Source organism: Schistocerca gregaria, chromosome X (assembly GCF_023897955.1).
Source record: "Schistocerca gregaria isolate iqSchGreg1 chromosome X, iqSchGreg1.2, whole genome shotgun sequence".
Taxonomy (NCBI): Eukaryota; Metazoa; Arthropoda; class Insecta; order Orthoptera; family Acrididae; genus Schistocerca; species Schistocerca gregaria.
Window position 1 is genome coordinate 107,820,492 of NC_064931.1, and position 23,320 is coordinate 107,843,811.

The 23,320-nt window shown below is 43.8% G+C and overlaps 1 protein-coding gene across 1 annotated transcript in view; it reads right to left on the reverse strand.

Annotated features, from left to right (window-relative positions):
- The window catches only part of LOC126299147 (uncharacterized), a 178,028-nt gene extending 156,389 nt beyond the window's left edge, over positions 1 to 21,639 (reverse strand). Inside the window, exon 1 of the mRNA XM_049990914.1 lies at positions 21,576 to 21,639. Within this exon, the coding sequence (XP_049846871.1) occupies positions 21,576 to 21,624 (49 nt within the window). The 5' untranslated portion in view covers positions 21,625 to 21,639. The remainder of the gene's footprint in view (positions 1 to 21,575) is intronic.
- Between the last annotated feature and the right edge of the window lie 1,681 nt (positions 21,640 to 23,320).

Below are 23,320 nucleotides of genomic sequence, written 5' to 3' on the forward strand. Positions count from 1 at the left end.
CGCCTTTGAACAATGAACGAAATCGTGCACAGTAAATGAGGTGCTGATTGAGAATTTAAAGTTCAACAATTACATGTTTAGATTTTTAGAGGCTACTAGAAGATACTAGGTGGATGCCCGTGAGATACTATACATGATTTCGAGCATAATTCAAAGACGCGTTAAATATTTTTCCGATTTATGACTTTTACACAAATCATTTCACAAAACATTTAACCGTTTTTTAATTTTTTCTATGTTTCGGGTTTTATACAACTGGAATTGAATTTATCGTCGATACAGAAATTGTACCATAATGTTTGTGGTGACTTAAAATTATTTCACGTAACTTAAGTTAGAAAGATAGTTTACGGTGCCTGACTGTATTGATGTATCGGTCATGTTGGAGCACAGCGTCATGTATATGTTCGTTTCAACTATGTGTTGTTATAAAAGTGACTAAACCAGAGAATGTGGCAAGTTTCGTAGTTTCCGTAATATTTCGTATGCATCAACCGACCCAGTCGTACAACAGATAAATGTTACTCGAGTATTACTGCAACTTCATCAGTGCGTAAAGACCCGCCACAATCTAAAAATGTTCTAATTTTTTTCTGTGTTACAGTCAAATAGATACTGTTAGATATCTTTGGATGTACACTAGTGTCATCATAGTTAATGAATACTTCTCAGTTTTCAAGCACGAATAACACAAACGGTACCTACATTCGTTGTTATATTCTGATGTGAACGTTACGAAAGTGTATCCGAAAATAATAATTATTTACACTTCCATCCAAGAGTCTTTAAAGGATTCAAGGGGTAAAATGTGCTGCTATAAATCTTTTTGATAAATTACCAGATGAAATAAAATGTCTGACAGACGGCAGTAATAGTTTCAAAAACAAATTGAAATCATACCTCCCTGACAACTCCTTCTATACCATATATGAATTCTTGAATATGAGTAAATAAATCTGGAGATATAATATACGTATTTTGTGCCATTTAAGGGAATGGGATAGATAATAGAAATATTTAGGTATAACACAATAATGTAAAAAAAAAAACTTGTTTCCTGCGCGCATTTCTTGTGCATTTGACACGTTCCACAACATAACGGTTTTTCCGTGCTACTGATCAATGGAACACGTAACTATCTAACTAACTAACTAACTAACTGAGGATTTCATAGCGGGTATAGACACTAATGACATCCACAAACGGTAAATGAGTATTTTAGTACTAGTGCAAACATTGTTTAGAGTCTTTGCATCATTACTCTTCGTAACATACCAGCGAGGACCAAACTCATCAATGACTGTTTCACATTACGTAGGAAAAACGAATTGCTTTCACGGACAAGGTCTTAATGGAGGTGTTCTGCCACTGCTTTCATCGGCCTGTTTTAAAATGTCATGTGTGTGTGTGTGTGTGTGTGTGTGTGTGTGTGTGTGTGTGTGTGCGCGCGTTGACTGCAATGAAAGATTTTGCAAACGTAGTGTTGTATAAATACTCTGAAACCAAAAAACCAACTCACCACAGAGGAATTAACCGACCTGGACGGAAATCTGTAGATGTGATGTACATTTATAGACAAACAAATTATTACAATTTCCGAAAAATTGGATGATACATTCAAGAGGAAGAGTTTCAGAAACTGAGCACGTCAGCAACACACTGGTCCGCCCTGGCTCTCATGCAAGCAGCTATTAGACTTGGCGTTGAATAATAAAGTTTCTGGATGTTCTGCTGAGGGACATCGTCCCAAATTCGATCCAGTTGGCACGTAAGATCGACAAAATCCCGAGCTGGTTGGAGGACTCTGCCCATTATACTCCAAATATTCCCAACTGGGGAGAGGTCCGGCGACAGTGCTGGTCAAGGTATGATTTGGAAAGCACCAAGGCAAACAGCAGATACTCTCGCCGTGTGCTTGCGGGCATTATCTTGCTGAAATGTACGGTGAGGATGGCTTGCCACGAAGGGCAATAAAACGGGACCCAGAATATCGTCGACGTACCGCTGTGCTGTGAGAGTGCTGCAGGTGACAACCAAAGCTGTCCTACTATGAAAAGAACTGGTGCCTCAGACCATCAGTCCTGGTTGTCGGGACGTACGCCGAGCGCCAGTCAGGTTGTTATCACACCGCTGTCCAGCGTATCTCCAGGCACGTCTTCGCTGGTCATCGAATCTCAGTTCGAAGTGGAACTCACCACTGAAGGCAATTATCCTCCAGTTAATAAGGTTCCAGATCGAAGACGTATCTGGAGACTCCCTGAACAGTGGTGGGATACTAACCAGACTTCGCCCGCCATTTGGCGGTCTGAGATGCGATTTCATTTCATAACGGTCCCCGTTTAGTTATCCTTCGCGGCAGCCTTACAGCACAGCAGTACGTCGTCGATATTCTACATCCCATTCTGTTGCCCTTCATGGCAAGCGATTCTGGCCTTACATTTCCGGAATATAACGCACGCCTGCACACGGCGAGAGTTTCTACTGCTTGTTTTCGTGCATGTGTAACTGTAATACTTGTTGTCGGCAGTGATGTCATTAGCAACACGATATCAGACCACTTGCAGAGGGTTCGGCCCAGAGTTAGTGATGATGACGCTATTTAAAGATACATCGTGGCATTCAGTTTAAGTGGTTTATGGAAATCTCGAAAAACTCAAGCCACAAAGAAATTTGAATCCCTGCTCTGTGTCGAATACAAAGGAGGGGCTAGGTTTAACATCCCATCCACGTTGATGCCGTAAGGTATGGAAAACAAACTTTGACTACATAAAAATTATTGAGGAATCCGCCCGTGGCCTCCCCTAGAGGAATTCGCCTTAAATGATCTGAGGGAACCTATGTCTGGATTCACTGCTTTAATTATACCAAAACGCTGAAATTGAATACAGCCTGTGCAGACAGTTGATGCATGCTCCATGATCCACTCACAGCTGCAGCTCTAGAAGAGGTATTCTTGGAACCTCTCTATATAATCGAGATTTTCTTAAAATTTTATCCTTATCATTACGGGAGATCCATACTGGACGAGTTAATGACAGTCTTGACTCGTTCTAGAATTCGGCCTTGAGGTTAAAGCTCTTCGCGACGTGTAGCACTTTTATTGTAGCATCTCCCACAGCAGTTTGTTGAGAATGTCTATTTTTTCCATTAACCCAACCTGTTAAAAATTGGGTTGGGTTGTTTTTAGGGATGGAGACCAGACAGCGAGGTCATCGCTCTCATCGGATTAGGGAAGGACTGGGAAGGAAGTCGGCCGTGCCCTTTGAAAGGAACCATACCGGCATTTGCCTGGAGCGATTTAGGGAAATCACGGAAAACCTAAATCAGGATGGCCGGACGCGGGATTGAACCGTCGTCCTCCCGAATGCGAGTCCAGTGTCTAACCACTGCGCCACCTCGCTCGGTCCCAACCTGTTAAGAGTCCCAGACGAACGTATTAAGAATTGGAATAAACATCTTCCTTGGAATTCTCCCTACGAATCTCACTCTGGCACATTCCATTCACAGTTTGATTTATGCGGGCTTTCCACCTTAAACCACTCCAGTCAGATATTCCTAGGTTGATGGCTATGACCGGTTCCAGCGACTAATCGTTTAGTGTGTAGTCAAACGATACCAAGATTTTTGTTAATAATGTGCGTTACGTCCACCTCCGTACATGAATGGTCAGCATGGTTTACTGCAATGCGGAGGACGCTGGTTCAGTTCCCAATACTGCTGAGGACCCTGGCTCAATTGCCAATACTAGCAAGGATTTTCTTCGTGATGCCAAATGAGGAGCTACTTGATTGAATGAGAGGTAGCGGCTCCAAGGTCTGCAAAGCCGAAAACGGCTGGGAGAACAGTGTGCAGACAACATACCGCAACCATATGACGTCACTAATTGAGGATGACACGATGGTCGAGCGGTCCCGGTTGACTCTTTTGAAGCAGAACGGCGGAGCTACACTTCTTTTCTAGCTACGTGCATTGCTTGCGTTGAGGGTCAGCTCTCAGTCTCTGCGACAAATGTTGATCTTCTGCGAGCCATTCAACATTCCACAACAATTTTATATCGATGTGATGTACTTTTATTAAACTACACAGTCTGTGGACCGTGACAGAGTTTTCTGCTAGGCCATTTGTACACATCGTGAACAGTAACCGTCCTATCACGCTTCATTTAGCTAAACTAGCCGCTGTTATCAGTTCTCATGGTATGTACCCGTCGAGAAGGACCTGCTGAGCTCTGTTCGGTAGGAAATTGTCAGTCCAATCGCTGACTTGTTTGGATATTCAGTAGACATTTTTTTACCGTTATCCTATGTTTCCCGGATGTTAAAAAAACGAGGCATCAACCTGAGCTGCGCTATCCACATCCTTCGGTATCTAACGAAAGAGTATCCTTGATAATTCGTACAGAGTTTTTCGGTCTCCTGAAAACTCACCATACCCTGTAGTTACAACACCGTGTAACAAACGTCGGAGTGAAGTAAAGCCTATTACATGTTTGGACATATAAACGATTAACATTTCAGCGTAACCGCACAAAGTAGGTAGTAGTATTGCCAACTAAATTCTGCATATTGCGAAAAACTAAATAGTTGGTTTCTCATTCAGAAATTGTATTTGATTAAAGGCTGTTATGTCTCGTGTAAGAAGGAGAAATGTCTACCTAGTTGTGTGGGAATTCGAAAGGATTGTGGCGTATGGAGACTGCGGATTCTTATTCTGTGATATCGTTGCTCGCTTCGATCGACTGTCATGCCAATACAGAAGCGATGGTCTCTCTTTAGATGGGTCGGAGACGGCCATATTCGACGCCATGCAAAATCGTAATGGCCTCACGCACCCAGCAGCCTCATGGAAAGACACGTTGTTCATTCTGTCGCACAGGATCGTGTAGCCTCGTCGCATACTTTGAGTCAGGAAATGGGTTTGCTTCTAGCAAGACACTTATCCAGGCGGACAGTACAATGACTTCCGGAGCACTGCGGACTGTGAGACTGGCGGCCTTTGTGGGGGCTTCCGTTGACGAGGCAGCAGACAGACAGCGATGCGCCCAAAGCCAACAACTGGTTGGCCACAGGAGCGGCAGTACGTCGTTTCCTCAGCTGAGTCTCCATTCTGAGTGCACCATCACGATGGACGTATCAGTGTGGAGACTCCGAGGAAATAAACGTTGACAGATTGCATTCATCATCGTCACAGGTGCCTAGCAGCTGGCGTGAGGAAACACGGTCCAGTCACATCAATGTAGCCACCTGTCAAAAGCCTGCATAACCACCTGTTGCAGCGCTGACGTGCAGGAAGAGACTCAGTGAAGTTCCGGATGCCGAGCCAAGCTGACTCCTATGCCGCAGCCAGGTGTGCTGGATTTCTGTGTTGAGGATGCACGACGCGAACTGCCCGATCGAGGTAGTCCCACAGATTCTCGTTTGGGTTTAGATCCAGGAATTTTGGGTGGCCAGTGGAGTACAATAAACTCATCCTGGTGTTCTTCGAACCAACAACGTACACTGTCAGCTGTGTGACTCACGGCATTGTCCTGCCGGGTGGTAGATGCCAAAGTGCTGACAAAAAACAAGATGCATGTAGGGGTGGACATGGTCCCTAAGGACAGATGGATATTTGCGTTGATCCATTGTGCCTTCGTGAATGTCTAGACCACCCAGAAAATGCCACGAAAACGTTCAGCCGGCCGGTGTGGCCGTGCGGTTCTAGGCGCTTCAGTTTGGAACCGCGTGACCGCTACGGTCGCAGGTTCGAATCGTGCCCCGAGCGTGGATGTGTGTAATGTTCGTAGGTTAGTTACGTTTAAGTAGTTCTAAGTTCTAGGGACTGATGACCTCACTCCCATAGTGCTCAGAGCCATTTTGTTGAAAACGTTCAACAGACCATAACGTTCCCTCCTCCAGCCTGGACGCTCTGATTTTAGACGTTTCACGCCATACACGTCGACGGCCTTCTGTACGATGGAGCATAATGCGTGATTCATCTGAAAAGGCCACCTGTCGATACTCAGTAGAGTCCAGTTGCGGTACTGGCGTGAAAATTCCACCCTCCGTCGTAGCTGAACAACAGTTCAAATGGTTCAAATAGCTCTGAGCACTATTGGACTTAACACATCTCAGGTCATCAGACCCCTAGAACTTAGAACTACTTAAACCTAACAAACCTAAGGACATCACACACATTCATGCCCACGGCAGGAGTCGAACCTGTGACCGTAGCAGTCGCTCGGTTCGGGGCTGCAGCGCCTAGAACCGCTCGGCCACCGCGGCCGGCCGCTGAAAAACAGTCAGCGTGGGTGCATGAACCAAGCACCTGCTGCAGAGGACCATACAGAGCAACATTCGCTGAACGGTCGTTGAGGACACACTGTTGGTAGCCCCTTGGTTCATCTGGGCAGTCAGTTGCTCAACAGTTGCACGCCTATTCACCCGTACACATTTCCGCAGCTGTTTTTCTTCCCTGTCATCTATGGCCCACGGTGCACCTCAGTTTCCTTGGCTCTGGTTTTGGATAGCGACATTTTGCCATGTCCGGTATACTTTAACCACGGTGTTACGTGAACAGCTTACAAACTTAGCCGTTTCGGAAATCCTCTCACTTTTGACCTGAAAGTCAATGATGATGCCCGTTTGGACGTCAGATAAATCGCTTCGTTCCCGCATTACGACAATGACTGCACTTTCGCGTGTGCCCTGGCACGCTTTATATACCCTGCACTACCAGTGCTTCTGTGAGTGGTTACTGCACGTTGATGTCACACACAGGAGGTGGTCACATTAATGTAACTGGACCGTATCTATGGTGCCAATGATTACATTACACGATCGCCTCTGGTTCGCATAGTCGGTAATTTGGGTAGCAAGCATTACATTTCTAGCCTGTTACAGCCAATGGCTGTGCCCCGTATTCTAGGTCACGGTGACGTTATCTTTAGCAAGATAATGTAGGATCGCATATTGCTCGCGCTGTCATGATCCACCTTGATACACGGCATGTTCATCTGTTTTCTAGGAAGCATGCTGTCTAGATCGCAAACCCTCTGAAAACATCTGGTCACGGGTTGCTGAGAGATTGCCTCGCCAGCACTTGCCACCCAGTACAGTTGACGAAAGCTGACAGAACTAAAGTAGCGTTTAATGGGGTCATCGAAGCTCAGTTCAGATAGATGTCCAAACCGGCTAGAGCCATTGTTTCTACCAAAAGCTGCAGCAATACTAAATTTTTAACACTTTATATGTGTTGTATTGTATGGTATTGTATGTTAACAGGGGGCCTAGAAATGACGGAGAGGCTCCGTCCCCGCCACAGCTGCAGTGGTCCACAACCCTACGACTACTACCGCAGTCCACTTCACCCCTCCACCGCCCCACTCTTTCAGGGTTATTGTACGGTTCGGCACCCGGTGGATCTCCCCCCCTCCCCACCATCTCCCCCTCTACCAGGGAACGTCTCACACCAGACTAGTGTAACCCTTATGTTTGCGTGGTAGAGTAATGGTGGTGTCCGCATACGTGGAAAACTTGTTTGCGCAGCAATCGCCGACATAGTGAAGCTGAGGCGGAATAAGGGGAAGCAGTCCACATTCGCCGAGGCAGATGGAAAACCGCCTAAAAACCATCCACAGACTGACCGGATCACCGGACCTCGACACAAGTCTGCCGGGCGGATTCGTGCTGGGGACCAGGGGCTCCTTCCCATTCCGGAAAGACGTGCATTAGACCGAACGGCTAACTGGGCGGTCAACCCTGTATATACCCAAATCACCTACAAATTTCATTATGTATTCTTCCTAGTCTACTGTATACGCACAATGAGTAAAGATTTCGTTATTAGCTATCCTTCTAGATGTTGCAATTTTGATGTCTAGTAGTGTACATGAGCCAACGGCCGTGCACCAGTGGTAATTGCGATTCCCGTCAGATCACCGATGTTAAGCGCTGTCGGGCTTGACTAGCACTTATATGGGTGACTATCCCGGTCTCCCGAGTGACTTGACTGAGACGTAGCTGACAAAGGTCGGTATGCCCCTTCACATCCGCTTCCAGTAACCCTTGTCGATGAGGTTGACATGACGGTCAGTCGGTATGTTGGGCCTTTCGAGACCTGTTCTGATGGGAAGAAAGAGTGTACATAAGCACAAAATGTGTTGTGTAGTCCGCCTCCGTAGCGGAATGGTCAGCACGGCTGACTGCCACGCAGGAGGCCCGGGTGCGATTCCTGACTGGATCGGATAGTTTATCCGAGGTGTATTGTGTCATTATCATCGTCATTTCATCATCATCGACGTGCAAGTCGCTGAAGTGATGTCAAATAAAAATATTTGGAATAGGTGGCCGAACAAAACCAGATGGGAACCGCTGGCCAGGAATGTCATACGATCATTTCATTCTTTTATGCTCCGTGTTTTTACTACAAATTGATGTCAGTCGAGAAGGGTTTCTTGTTTTGCACATCTGCCCCGCGCCCATTATGTTAAATGAAATTACGTACTGGTACTATGGACTCTGTTGAAGAATCACAAGAGGAGAAGGTACACATGGAAAAGGCCGGGTGATACGGGAAGATTTCAGTTAAATTACATCATGGTCAGATAGATATTCATAAATCAGATACTGGATTGCAAGACATACCCAGGACCAAATATAGACTCAGATCACAATGTAGTAGTGATGAAGAGTAGGTTGAAGTTCAAGAGATTAGCCAGGAAGAATCAATACACAAATAAGTTATGATACAGAAATACTAAGGGATTACGAGACACCTTTGGAGTAAACTAAGGCTATAGATACAGCAATAAGGAACAGATCAGTAGGCAATACGGTTGAAGAGGAATGGAAAGAAAAATATAGGTACAAAGAAGGAAACTGCGAAGAAACCATAGGTAAGAGGCGAAGTACTTTAGTTGGCCGATGAAAGAAAGAAGTACAAAAATGTTCACGGAAATTCAGGAATACAGAAATACAAACCGCTGAGGAATGAAATAATAGAAAGTGCAGAGGTAGCGAAGAAGAAATGGTTGAGAAATGTGAAGAATCGAAAAAGAAATGACTGTCGGGAGGACTGACTCAGCTTACAGGAAAGTCAAAACAACCTTCGGTGACATTAAAAGCAAGGGTGGTAACATTAAGAGTGCAACGGAACGCCACTGTTAAATGCAGAGGAGAGAGCGGATGGGAGGAAAGAGTACATTGAAGGCCTCTATGAGGGGGAGGATTTGTCTGATATTTTAGAAGAAGAAACAGGAATCGATTTCGAAGAGATAAGAGATCCAGCGTTAGAATCAGAATGAAAGAAAACTTTGGAGGACATAAGATCAAATAAGGCAGGAGAGGTAGATAACATTCCATCATAATTTCTAAAATCGTTGGGGGAAGTGGCAACAAAACGACCATTCACGTTGGTGTGTAAAATGTATGAGACTGACTTTCGGAGAAATATCATCCACACAATTCCGAAGACTGCAAGAGCTGACAAGTGTGAGAATTATAGCATAACCAGCTTAACAGCTCATGCATCCAAGTTGTTTACAAGAATAATATACAGAAGAATGGAAAAGAAAATTGAGGATGTGTTAGACAACGATCAGTTTGGCTTCAGGAAAGTTAAACGCACCAGAGAGACAATTCTGCCGTTGCAGTTGATAATGGAAGCAAGACTAAAGAAAAATGAAGATGCATTCATAGGATTTGTCGACCTTCAAAAACCATTCGACAATGTAAAATGGTGCAAGATGTTCGAAATTCTTAAAAAATAGGGGTGAGCCATAGGGAGAGACGGGTAATACACAATATCTACAAGAGCCAAGAGGGAGTAATAAGAGTGGACGACCAAGAACGAAGCGTTCATATTAAAAAGGGTGTAAGAAGGGATGCATTCTTTCGCCCGTGCTGTTCAATCTGTACATCGAAGAAGCAATGATGGAAGTAAACAGAAAGGTTCAGGATTGGAATTAAAATTCAAGGTAAAAAGATATCAATGATACGATTCTCTGATGATATTGCTATCCTGAGTGAAAGTGAAGAGCCGGCCGGAGTGGCCGAGCGGTTCTAGGCGCTACAGTCTGGAACCGCGCGACCGCTACGGTAGAAGGTTCGAATCCTGCCTCGGGCATGGATGTGTGTGATGTTCTTAGGTTAGTTAGGTTTAAGTAGTTCTAAGTTCTAGGGGACTGATGACCTCAGCAGTTAAGTCCAATAGTGCTCAGAGCCATTTGAACCATTCGAACGAAAATTAGGTGGACTGATGAGGTAAGGAATGAAGAGGTTCTGCGCAGAACCGGAGAGGAAAGGAATAAGTGGAAAAAAAACTGACAAAGAGAAGGGACAGGATGATAAGACATCAGTTAAGACATCAGGGGATTACTTCCATGGTACTAGAGGGAGCCGTAGAGGGCAAAAGCTGTAGCGGAAGACAGAGAGTGGAATACATCAAGCAAATAATTGAGGACGTAGGTTGCAGGTGCTACTCTGACATGGAGAGGTAGGCACAGGAGACGAATTCGTGGCGGGCTGCATCAGACCATTCAGAATACTGATGAAGGGAAAAAAAAGCTACACACGAGCCGCAGTAGGGCCGGCCTTTGTGGCCGTGAGGTTCTAGGCGCTTCAGTCCGGAACCCTGCGACTGCTACGGTCGCAGGTTCGAATCCTGCCTCTGGCATGGATGTGTGTGATATCCTTAGGTTAGTTAGGTTTAAGTAGTTCTATGTTCTAGGGGACTGATGACCTCAGATGTTAAGTCCCATAGTGCATTTCAACCATTCGACCCGCAGTAGCATCAAGGTGTCCGGTTCTGACAACAGATAAATGTACTGACTTTCAAGTGCGGCATCAGCACCGGATGAAATGAAGCTGGTCCCACGGCGCCGGCGCTCAAGTCGGGAAAACGATGCTAAACAAGAAGTTCCGCTGTGACGTCGCCGTTGCGTCACGGAGTTGCCTCACGCTGACGGCGCTGAGGAAAGTGAGGAAACGCGCCAGCGGACCGTGGAAGCCCGGCGCCAAGCAGTGGCAATCTGCTCCTCCTCCCCCGGGGGCCGGGCTCGCAAACTTTCCCAGCTCGCTCCCATAACGTTCTGAGGAGTGGGGCAACAGGCACAGGCGACGACCGCACAATCAAGCGACGAATAAACGTCATCAGAGACGGAGCACTAACTCATTTGGAGGAGATGGTGCTCGGTTCGTTTAAGAAATCACACCGCCGTTTATCGAATAGTACTTGTTTTTTCTTTTTAGCAGAGTACATACTGTGATGACCATGGAATCTTGTCCCAGAACGGGATACAAACCAGGGCACCTGCTGTATGTGAGTGTGCCTCATATACCGCCTTAAAGAATTAATTTTCCTCTAGTTTCGCTCAATAACTTCCAAACTCAGTATAAGCTTTCCTACAATGCTTCGAGGTTAGAATCTCTTTGAGAAAACCTAGTCAAGAATTCAGCTTACAAGGAGACGGCACGAGCGTGGGGTCGGGGATTTGTCCGAAATTTTGTGTGGTGAAAGAGGACCCCTAACACCTCACGTGGTTAAAATATTAGGACGCACTACCAGGAAAATCCCGGGAAAAATCGATCCAAAGTTTCTTAGGTGCCTTATGAGTATAAAATGGTAGTCCATTGCTGAGCCACCATGTGGCCTAGATGCTGCCGGCACGGTAGATCAGCGTGTTCGGTCAGAGGGTTAGCAGCCCTCTGTGATAAAAAAAAAAAAAAAATAACTGAGTTAACCGATCAAAGACGAACTTAAGCTGATGTCTTACGACGTCCGCCCCGAGCACATACAACGAACGAAAACGAACAAAATAAGAATTTAAAAAAAAGAAAGAAAAAGATGTTTAGGGCTCGGGCTCTTACGCCAGAAGTCTCGGGTTCTTTTCCTCCTCTGGCACATTTTTTCTTCTGTTTCATTTTCTTTTGTTAGTCCACCAATTATTCAGAAAGATTCCCAAACCTACATTATCTTTAACAAATTAGTTACATTATTGAATAAAAATTATTTTCTTTTTGTCCCACAACACAATTCATGGCGGTGGGTTTTCCATTTTTCATTGTAAAGTATATAAGCAGAATCACTGGGTTTTTAATCAGAATAACAAATTCGATTGGGAAACATTCAATTTTTATACATATAATAATTATAAACAAGAACCGCAGCGTTAATTATCGTAAAAACAAACAAAGCAATAATTTTTGCGACATCTTGCGCAACATATAAAAGCGGATTTTTTACAATCACAAGGCGTTTTTCAATAAATCTGTACAAAAATATGTCCCAGTAACATTTACGAAAATGTTTTGAGTTTCTGATAATTTTGAGGGAAACCAGGCATATTGAATTATAACTCGGAATATTGGTGACGATAACTGATGGTGAATTATAGAATGAATTTTTATACAATCTTCCTGGGAATTAATTTCACGATTCTCCAGTAACAATGCGCTACAATTTTGCAAGCAACAGAAGAAAAAAAAGTGCCATAGGAGGAATAGAACCCGAGACCTCTGGCGTAAAGGTCCGACTGCTAACCATATAGGCCACACGGCGACTCGGCAGTGGACTAACTTTTTATAGTCATAAGGCACCTAAGAAACTTTGGATCGATTTTTCTCGGGATTTTCCTGGTAGTGCGTCCTAATATTTTAACCACGTGAGGTGTTAGGGGTCTTCTTTCACCACACAAAATTTCTGACAAATCCCGAACCCCAGGGTCGTGCCGTCTCCTTGTTAGTTGTCTCAAATGCATATTGTAGTAACATACCTAAAGCTGTAGTTTTTTGAACTATTAGGTGGTAGTTCAAGCTTTGTCTATAGTTTCAGTCTACGACCCTTATTCCTATTGACCGAGCGAGTTGGCGCAACGGAATGACGTTGGCCACGTATTTTGGTGGATGGCGGTCAAAATCCCCGCCCGGCCATCCTGATTTACGTTCTCCGTGATTTCCCTAAATCGCATAAGGCAAATTCCGGATGGCCCCTCTTGTCAGGGCGCGGTCTATTTCGTTCGCCCATCCGAGCTCATGCCTCCAATGACCTACTCGTCGACAGCACTCTGTACCTTCATCTTCCTTTCTTTGTTCCTTTTTCCTGGAGATGAACCTATACGAAAAGACTGAAATATTCTACAATAATTTAAAAAACGTCAATTTCTGGAAGAAAATCTTAGAATTAACTCCATAAATAGCTCTAGAATGTTGGATCATTCCTTGAGTGGTCAGAAGTGAATACCTGGTTTTCATTATTATAAACCACTTACACTTCATTGCAACAATTTTAAATCAGACTATTCAAATTGACGACAGTCAACATCAATGCATGCATTATAAAAAGTTAATTGAGAGAATTAAAACATTCCGGTTTCCCGCACGCTGTTTGAAGGTGAGCGGTAGAAAAACAGCATGAATGTGGTCCGATGAACCATCTGCCAGGCATTTAATTGTGAACTGCAGAGTGGTCATATGGATGTAGGTGTTGATGCATTCAAAACCATTTGGCATCAACGCTTGAACATGTTGTTTTTAACAACTGTGTGATTGTTCTTCGAACAGTACTCTCCACACAGTATGCTTCGAAGTGTATATCCTAGGAGCTAGTTCGCAGGATTTTTCTTTATTGTTATTTTATCTCCCCTGCCCTATATTGGGGGAGGGGGGGGGGGGGCTTTCAGCGGTACAATCAGTCCGCACTTCAGCCAAAGGACAAGTAACCAAGTAACATACGCAAAAAAAAAAAAAAAAACCAGGAGAGATGCAGTGAGATGACAAAAGTCATCGGATGGCGATATGCACATATACGAATGGCCGTAGTATCGCTTAAATGTGGTTTGAAAAGGCAGTGGATTGGCGGAGTGATTCATGTGGAAAGGTTTCTGACGTCATTATGGCCGCACGACGGGAATTAACAGACTCTGAACCCGGAATGATAGTTGGAGCTTGACGTATGGGCAATTCCATTTGGTAAATCGTTAGGAAATTCAGTATTACGAGATCAACAGCTTGAAGAGTGCGCTGAGAATACCAAATTCCACTCACTAACTCTCACCACAAACAACGCAGCGGCCGAAGGCCTGCACATTAACGGCCGAGCCGGCCGTTGTGGCCGAGCGGTTCTAGGCGCTTCAGTCTGGAGCCGCACGACCGCTACGGCCGCAGGTTCGAATCCTGCCTCGGGCATGGATGTGTGAGATGTCCTTAGGTTAGTTAGGTTTAAGTAGTTCTAAGGGACTGATGACCATAGATGTTAAGTCCCATAGTGCTCAGAGCCATTTGAACCATTTTTTTTCCATCTGGACCGATCACCGACCAGAAATGGTTATGTTCGACTACTTGTAGACCATTTTCAGCCTTCCTTGGACTTCATGTTCTCATGACAATGCGATGTCATCGGGCGACAATCATTTGCGATTGGTTTGAAGAACATTGTAAACAATTCGAGTGAATGATTTGGCCATCCAGATCGCCCGACATGAATCCCGTGGAACATTTGTGGGACATAATCGAAAGGTCATTTCGTGCACAAAATCCTGCACTGGCAACAGTTCCACAGTTATGGATGGGTGTGGAGGCAGCGTGGCTCAATATTTCTGCAGAGGACTTCGAACGACTTGTTGAGTCGATGCCACATCGAGTTGCTGATCTATAACCGGAAAAAGAAGGTTTGACACGGTGTTAGGAGGTATCTAATGACTTTGGTCACCTTAGTGTGTGTACAAGCTGTTTTACAGGCGGTAAAGACAAATGTATAGAAGATTTAATGTAAAAGAAACTTGATTTTCTCCTTTCTTAATTTAAAAAGGGTAAAATCAAAACATTAACAATACTTTGAAACATTTAAAACACTATATAAAACACTGATCTTAAAAGTAAAGCACTGTACTACTGCTAAAAGTTGAGGGACCTGCCCTGGGAAAGATGTTCTGTTGCTGGAGAGGAAAGGTTAGGCACCTATTGGGATAGAAGGGTGTGGGTGTAAGGATGGGGCTCTGATGGTTATTAGCGATGGAGGAGTGGATGTTGGGGGATAGGAAGGGAAGAGTAGTTGGGACTGTCGGTAAGGCCACATTATGAAGGGGAAAAGGTGTTAGGGAAAGATTGGCAGGGAAGGGGCTCAAGGGATCCGATACCATGTTCTCAACTCCTACTCTGAGAACAATTTTTAATCGAGAACCTTGGCCATCTCTCTCTCTAGTCTGAGCGGTCCCGTTTCTCGTAAGATTATATCGATGGCGATCCATTTCTCTCCATTACGATGACGTATGTTGTGAAATTTTCTCAGCAGATTCGTTCGGCTTTCCGTGCACTACACTCTGTGCCGTTGATTAAAAGCCTTTCTGTATGTTCCTGGAACAAGTAATGTTCCATCTTCGACAATCATAAACTGTAAACAGTGGTAAACTCCCTCATGGACACATAGCAGGCGACTGTATCTTTTATTTCAAGGTGACGCCATCAGGGGAGATGTGCCTGGCAGTTGTTTATCATGAAACTTAATCAGGTTACAAACCCGTATCTCACACGCATTGCTGATTTAAGGTCTCGTACAATCTGAAATGTTCATTTTTGACCATTTCTTCCATACATCACAATATATCGTCTTTATATATACTTCTGAGTCCAACACACACATGTACAGGCAATTTTTCTTTGATGGAGTCCACTTTGTTCCCGTTCTGATCAACAATCCAGGTATGGTGCGGCACGTTTATCAACACATTCCATATCCTACCCCAACAACTTCAGCCGACTCCTTCTCCCAGACAAATAAATCCGCCCCGATATTTATACGTCCTACGAACTACAACTTCCCAATCCACCTCTCGTCTCCATCTCTCCCTATCCCTCCTCTCCTTGATACCACTGCCCTACACACACAACAAAGTCCTCCATTCCCGTTTTCGCTCTAGTCACCCCAGCACCTACCCTCATTTACACAGATACCACATATATTTACATCCACAGCCTTCCACCTATCATAACATTCAACGCTTTCTGTCCCCAGAACCATATTTTTCCTCAGCGCAGGTCTTTCAGTTTTTTAGTTACAGGTCTTTCAGTTTTTTAGTTAAAGTCCAATGCTCCTTTTAAAATAAACTTCACCGTCTTTTTTATAGTGTTTTATCTTTACCTTTTAGTCTTTTTGATTTTAATTAAGAAACGAAGAAAAATGACAGTGTAATTTTATGTAAATAGCATCAAACATCTATCTTCTTATCCTTTTTTTTTTTTAGATCTGCGACCTTTAATCTTGTTTGCAACGCCCTTATTTAGGTTGTTAAGCTTGTGACTGAACAGCAGGATGTTCTGCCGTTGGCAGCCCACCTCCCAATATGGGTCTAGGGGAATGAAACGACAATAAAGAAGAAAAGACTTTTTCCACCTTTGCTCCATCTTCATGCACTCCATACCCTTTCCCAATCGAACCTGAATCGCCTTGCCCTCCCAGACCATTATCTCATCCTCGAAATGAACCCACCTTTCAACCCTACTCTACCTTGCCCTAGCCATCCTATCCCACCCCATCCATTCCCATCCCATGCTGTACCATACTACAGTATAGCATTCAAAATGAATGCCCCAGTCCAGTCTTTTCTCGCCCAGCTGGCATCCCGCTCCTATCGTAAGACCTGTGTCCCAACTATCAATCCCTTTCCAAAAAGACATCCCTCGCCCTTTTCCATCAACATCCTGCCACATCCCAGCTCACACTCACAGTTGCCAGGACCCGCATCATATCATCCTCATTATGATTTTGAACGCCCACCATGTCAACTTTTCATAAACATCATCATCTGCATTTTAGTTTCATAAATTGTTGTATTTTAATCTGAAAAATTAAAAACAAATCAAAAACTAAATAGCGGCAACATGGCCCCTGCGAGACCGTCCTGTCCCCCATCCCCTGAACTGGAAAGGGTGGAGTAAATGTAGATAGCTTTTGAACAAAAAATATTACTGGCACTATTCCAGCCCTATGCTACTTTTGATTCACATCTTAGAAGATATGTTTGTTGTGTCGATATTGAGAAGTGGCGCTTGGCACTTTTGTATCAATGTTTCACATATGTCTGTGCGCCATTTAAACGGGTAAGGAGTACGTTACAAATGTATAAGTTCCTTTCTCTCTCTCGCTCTTTTTTAGAGAACAATTACGGGTACGATATATACTTTATACCAATAAAACTGGCACATCCCGCTTCCATACAAATAAGCTTAACGTGAAGGTACCGAATGACGAGAGCATGCCCTCGAAACGCATAGTGCACATAAAAAAGAAAGCCGGCCGCCGTGGTCGAGCAGTTCTAGGCGCTTAAGTCCGGAACCGCGATGCTGCTACGGTCGCAGGTTCGAATACTGCCTCGGGCATGGATGTGTGTGATGTCCTTAGGTTAGTTAGGTTTAAATAGTTCTAAGTCTAGGGGACTGATGAACTCAGATGTTAAGTCCCACAGTGCTTAGTGCCATTTGACCCATTTTTTAAAAATTAAAAAAATTACATAGTGATTAACACAGTAAACAATCTTCATTCGTTCGTATATATCAGTCACTGATCTCAAAATCATCCATATAGACGCTGAATAAAATCTAAAGTTATTAAACTTCAGTAAAAATTCAATAAACGAATTCATACATAGCTTGGGTAAATCAAGCAACAGTTGCGACTTCTTTCTGTTTGTTTTTGCAGTTTCTTTAGTGTTTTTTCTCAATTTTTCGACGTTTAAGTTTCACCGACAGTGGTATCGTTAGAGCTTCAATTGAGAAAGCACGAGGGAAAGGATTGACTGAGGTGTTGCTCAAGAAACAGTCTGGCGATTTAGGCTAACTGCAAAGCATCGAAATCCAGATGGCAATATCAGGATTTGACTCCGCCTGAACATGAAATTCCTGTCATGTCACTCAGGTACCATGTTCGGTTACTTTTTGAAAAACTTTGAGACTTGCAGTACCGGTTATCTTTTTTCCTCGCGCTTCTACATCGCCAAAAAGTGCTCCTGAACAAGAGCAAACTTGAGTTTTGCATTTCCTTCGCTGATCATAGATGTAATTGTAGTTCGCAGCCCGTTCCTTCGTCGGTGATCTGCACGATCACGTTTCATCGCCAGTATGAGACTGTTCATAGATCTTTCAGGTAAGGAGGATCTTTTCAGCATGGTAAACCTGCCCAGCTTGACGGGCGCTCTATGGTGAGTTGCCCGCAACCAACAGTTTGTCGGTTCGAGTCCAGTCAAGACCACTGGATAGTATTTAAATCCGAATATCCTTCCTTTGCATGATCTTCTACCGTAGCTTTCGGTGGTGTTTCTGTGTGACACTAACCGTATGGACACAAGGTGTTCCATTTTGCATGACATTCTTGTTTACCATAGTACACAATTTCATAGTGGGAAACACCATAACAACGTCAACATAGCGTGATCCATACTGTGAGCAGAATGCCCATCACTCTGGCTAGGTGTAGTGCATTCTAACGAGCAGATACATCATCAGAAGGGATATTAATGGGGTGGACTAAGTTCATCGAATGAAATGACTGTATCTCATGAACTATTTGCGCTATAACAAATAATAATGTTAATTGAGAATCAAAACACTTTTACTGTCAGTTATGTGGTAGAAATGGACATTGTTCTCCTTAAGAAACAAACACGAAGTATTATAGTGTAAATGAAATATTGACTGGGATACTAAGGCCAATACCATTCTTGGGCAAGTACCTGCTGTTATCTCCATATCATCTTCTTATGAAAATCGTGGCACCCAAAATGAGCACGGCACATTATCTACCACTTTTTAGAAATGTGACATTTCTTGGACAAACGCAAAAAATTAATATGTCGTAGAGTATAAACGACCATCTATTAGGATGGAGGAGGACACGGACTGTTTTTTTTTTCAGGAAAGCCACCTCGACATTCACTGTAATCGGTTTCTGTAACCAATCGAAAACTTGAATGTGAATGACCGTATACGTATTTGGAACCGGCTCCCTCTCCCGCCGGAGGTTCGAGTCCTCTCTCGGGCATGGGTGTGTTTGTTGTTCTTAGCATAAGTTAGTTTAAATAGTGTGTAACTCTAGCGACCGATGACCTCAGCAGTTTGGTCCCTTAGGAATTCACACACATTTGAACATTTGAACGCGCCCCCATGGATGCGAGTCCAGTACCTTAATCGTGCCGCCACCCTGTGCTGTCGGACAAACGCACCCAGGAAAATATTTCTGACCAACTACTGCTTCGAGAAGACACAGGGGTTTGTGAATTAAAAGGTATTCAAGTCACTAAACTAAAAGCAATGGTAAGAAAACGGTATTTTTTCGAGTATCTGAAAAAATGCGGCAATAACGAAAATAGTAGATGTCTTTCACCTGTTGAGAAACTGAGGTCACAGACAACCTGGAGATAGGAATCTCATTGAAATAAGGCAGCGGGGATCAAATGGCGATCAGTCCCAAGCAAGTTTTCCTCCAAAGACACACTGAAGTTGTTGAAGACTTGCACTGTCGATCTAAGGATTCCAGTTTTTTCTTCGTCTCACAAAGTACATAAAAGAGAGAGAGAGTGATTCACAACGATGAACGCTGCGTGCACTGATGGAAGAACGTATGAGGTAGAGATAAGAATTTTGTCTATAATGTGTTAAAAAGTGTGTAATCTCAAGTGACAGATAAGACATCATTCTTTGTTTTTACAGGGAATTAAGCGAATGCCAATAGGCTATTAATATCACTGAAATTTCTAGAGAATACTACAGCAGCTTGTTGTTATTGCAAGCAGAGAAGACACAAACTCAACGGTAAAATTTTTGTGTTCTATAAATAACAATAATGTTTTATATTTTCGCATTTATGAAGAATAAAAATAAATGTATCTAGTTCTTTTCAAAAGATCAAACGTAATATTAAGCCTGCAGTGAAACGGAGACTGAAATTGTGCTTTATGCTTTTAACCGTTCTTGAATACTGGTCGAACTTGCAAATATGTCCTGATGATAAATAGATTTCATACTGGCAAGTCTTCCAGTGTTCGGGTTGTTTCATCCAATTAGGACCCATGTTACTGAGCAACTCTAGTAAATTCCTTTATTGTGACAAGAAGAACGAAATGAGTTACTGTTTACCAATACAGCAGTGTCATTGTGTCGTGCACACACCAAGAGTAAATGTTTAGTTAAAGCAGAGTATGTAACCGGGACAATATTAAATGCAAAAGTGGCCGTCTTACCTAACTAAAATTTTAAATCTATAAATATATGTGTTACCATCATCATTCGAAAACAAAGAATAAATCGTTATGTGCACTTTCTGTCACCAACATTACCTTTACGATTTTATATGTAGTTTATTTTCAAATGCAGTACTAACTTCTGTACACAGTAAAAGGAGTAATGGAAGGGTTTTTAGCTTTTTTTATGAGCACAGTATAACTGTGTCAACTGAGACAAGAACGACAAGAGATGACACAACGTTGTTCCATTAACTGCAATGATTTTAAATAAAATTGACCATATAACGTCAACAAAAGCAGCAGTTATTGATGCTAAACTTCCAAAACCTCTTTTAGTCATGCCTTGTCGTTTATGAATAAGCACCCACATGTAAAACACTCATTTGAAGCAACGACCTAAACTGATAGATGTTAGCACAGCTATTGCTGCTACAGAAGGGTGGAAACTCAGATTATTTGCCTGCCCTCAGCACAGCGTAGATGTTTGGTCCCTCTCGTAGCACGACAAACAACATCGGGCCAATGAATATAAGTAGTTGTTCCTTTACCCCACATTTATATTCCTTCTTACGCCAGACAGCGAACTCAGCTGTTCTTTGTAGAACTGGCCATGCATTATGCTAAGCGTACAACGAGCGTGCAATTATTTACGAGTAGCTTCCATTATTTCACTTCTCTTACAACAATGGACGACCTCGACGGAAATGCACTTTATCTCGTTATTTAGCAGCCGTCCCACAGGAAACGACAGTGAGTGTAATAGCAGCATAAGCACTTAATTACAGCAAGATAGACTCCTCCGTGAATACATAAAGTTTTTTATGCAGAGAGGCTATCGCAGGTACTGCAACAACATTGCTGTCCTTTATAACGTTAAGAATGGTAAGTAGATCAGTTGTGTTTATCACTAATCAGGCTATACGCAGAAAGCGTCTCAGAAACTACAATATAAGAGAAACATCTGTGGCATCTGTAATGTCAACAGAAAAGATCTCGAAAATAAATTCATAGAGTTATCTGCCTTTGAATAATGGACACTGATCAAGTAACGCTTCGCAGCAGTATCTCATTTGCGTCGACCAAGGACATGGTGGCTCGAGCGACATTTGTAACGCTTAGCGGAAACAAGACAGGCACGAGAGAAAATTTTCTTCACAAGAATCTTCAATAACCCCACAAGAATTTGCTAGCGGTGCAAACTGCTAGCGTGTGTTGTCTGTCTCACGGCGTCTCGAGAGAACGCTGTATTCCGCAGAACGCCCCTCGAACGTCAAACGGAACGGCGTGACACGATGACTGAAGATACTCGAGCGTCAGTATTGCAGGAGTGGACAGAGGTATAGCGAGGCGATGGCTGCGTACTCACTGTGAATCTCAGCACTGGACGAGTCGCCGAGCCGCACTGCAGCGCCCATGTCGGCAAACGCGCTTCTGAACGCTCTCTCCGCTTCTCCCACTACCGCCCTGCCTTCACTGGGCTGTCTTCGCTATTCTTGTATTTGAGGCACACGCGAAGATCTGGTCGTTTCCTTTGTCCACGAGGTTTTCCGCACACGGTACCCAAATCCAGGACACGCCTTCTGCGCACGGAGCGCGTAGCAGGTTCCCAGTGGAACTGAAGCATGCGGCGCGAACAAAGGGAAGAGCAAAATCCGGTAAATTTTGGGTATACGATAAATCGCTCAAATCTAAGGGCTGTCAATTTGACTCAATACCTAGGAATTACAATTACGATCAACTTAAATTGGAATGACCACATAGATAATATTGTGGTGAAGGCGAAACAAAGACTGCACTTTGTTGGCAGAACATTTAGAAGATGCGACAAACCCACTAAAGAGACAGCCTACATTACACTTGTCTGTCTTCTGCTGGAGTATTGCTTTGCGGCCACGCGGGATTAGCCGAGCGGTTCAAATAGCTCTGAGCACTATGGGACTTAACATCTATGGTCATCAGTCCCCTAGAACTTAGAACTACTTAAACCTAACTAACTTAAGGACATCACACAACACCCAGCCATCACGAGGCAGAGAAAATCGCTGACCCCTCCGGGAATCGAACCCGGGAACCCGTGCGTGGGAAGCGAGAACGCTACCGCACGATCACGAGATGTGGGCTAGCCGAGCGGTCTCAGGCGCTGGCCTTAGCAGTTAAGTCCCATAAGATTTCACACACATTTGAACATTTTTTTTGCACGCGCGGTGTGGGATCGTTGCCAGGTGGGATTGACGGAGGACATCGAAAAAGTGCAAAAATGGGCAGACCGTTTCGTGTTATCGCGCAATAGGGTTTAGAGTGTCACTGATATGATATGCGAGTTGGGGTGGCAGTCACTGAAACAAAGGCGGTTTTCTTTGCGGCGAGATATATTTACGAAATTTTAATCACCAACTTTCTCTTCCGAATTCGTAAATATTTTGTTGACACCCACCTACGTAGGGAGAAATGATCATCACAATAAAATAAGAGAAATCAGAGCTTGAACGGAAAGATTTAGGTGTTCCTTTTTCCCATGTGCCATTCGAGAGTGGAATAGTAGAGAAGTAGTATGAAAATGGTTAGATGAACCCTCTGCCATTCACTTAAGTATGAATTGCAGAGTAACCATGTGGATGTAGACGTAGATTAGTCTTTTGCTTCAAATTTCTTAAAAGGTCCTAATACTTTTGCGAAAAGTGCATCGTATTTTGTTGTTCTAAGTGCATAGCCGATTGTGCATTAGCTAGCAAGATAAAGAAGAAATCCACATACTGGACTAACTACTAAGGGGATGGCATAATTTTCGCATCTAGTTGGGCGTCTATCTTTCATTTGTCAGCATACGGTGGGTGGCAAAGGGTAATGTACACACTGTATCGCGCCGACCGGGGTGGTCTACGGTTCTAGGCGCTACAGCCTGGAACCGAGCGACCGCTACGGTCGCAGGTTCGAATCCTGCCTCGGGCATGGATGTGTGTGATGTCCTTAGGTTAGTTAGGTTAAATTAGTTCTGAGTTCTAGGCGACTGATGACCTCAGATGTTAAGTCGCATGGTGCTCAAAGCCATTTCAGCCACACTGTATCGCGATTACCCCATACCATTTTGTATGAGGAAAAAAATGGCTCTGA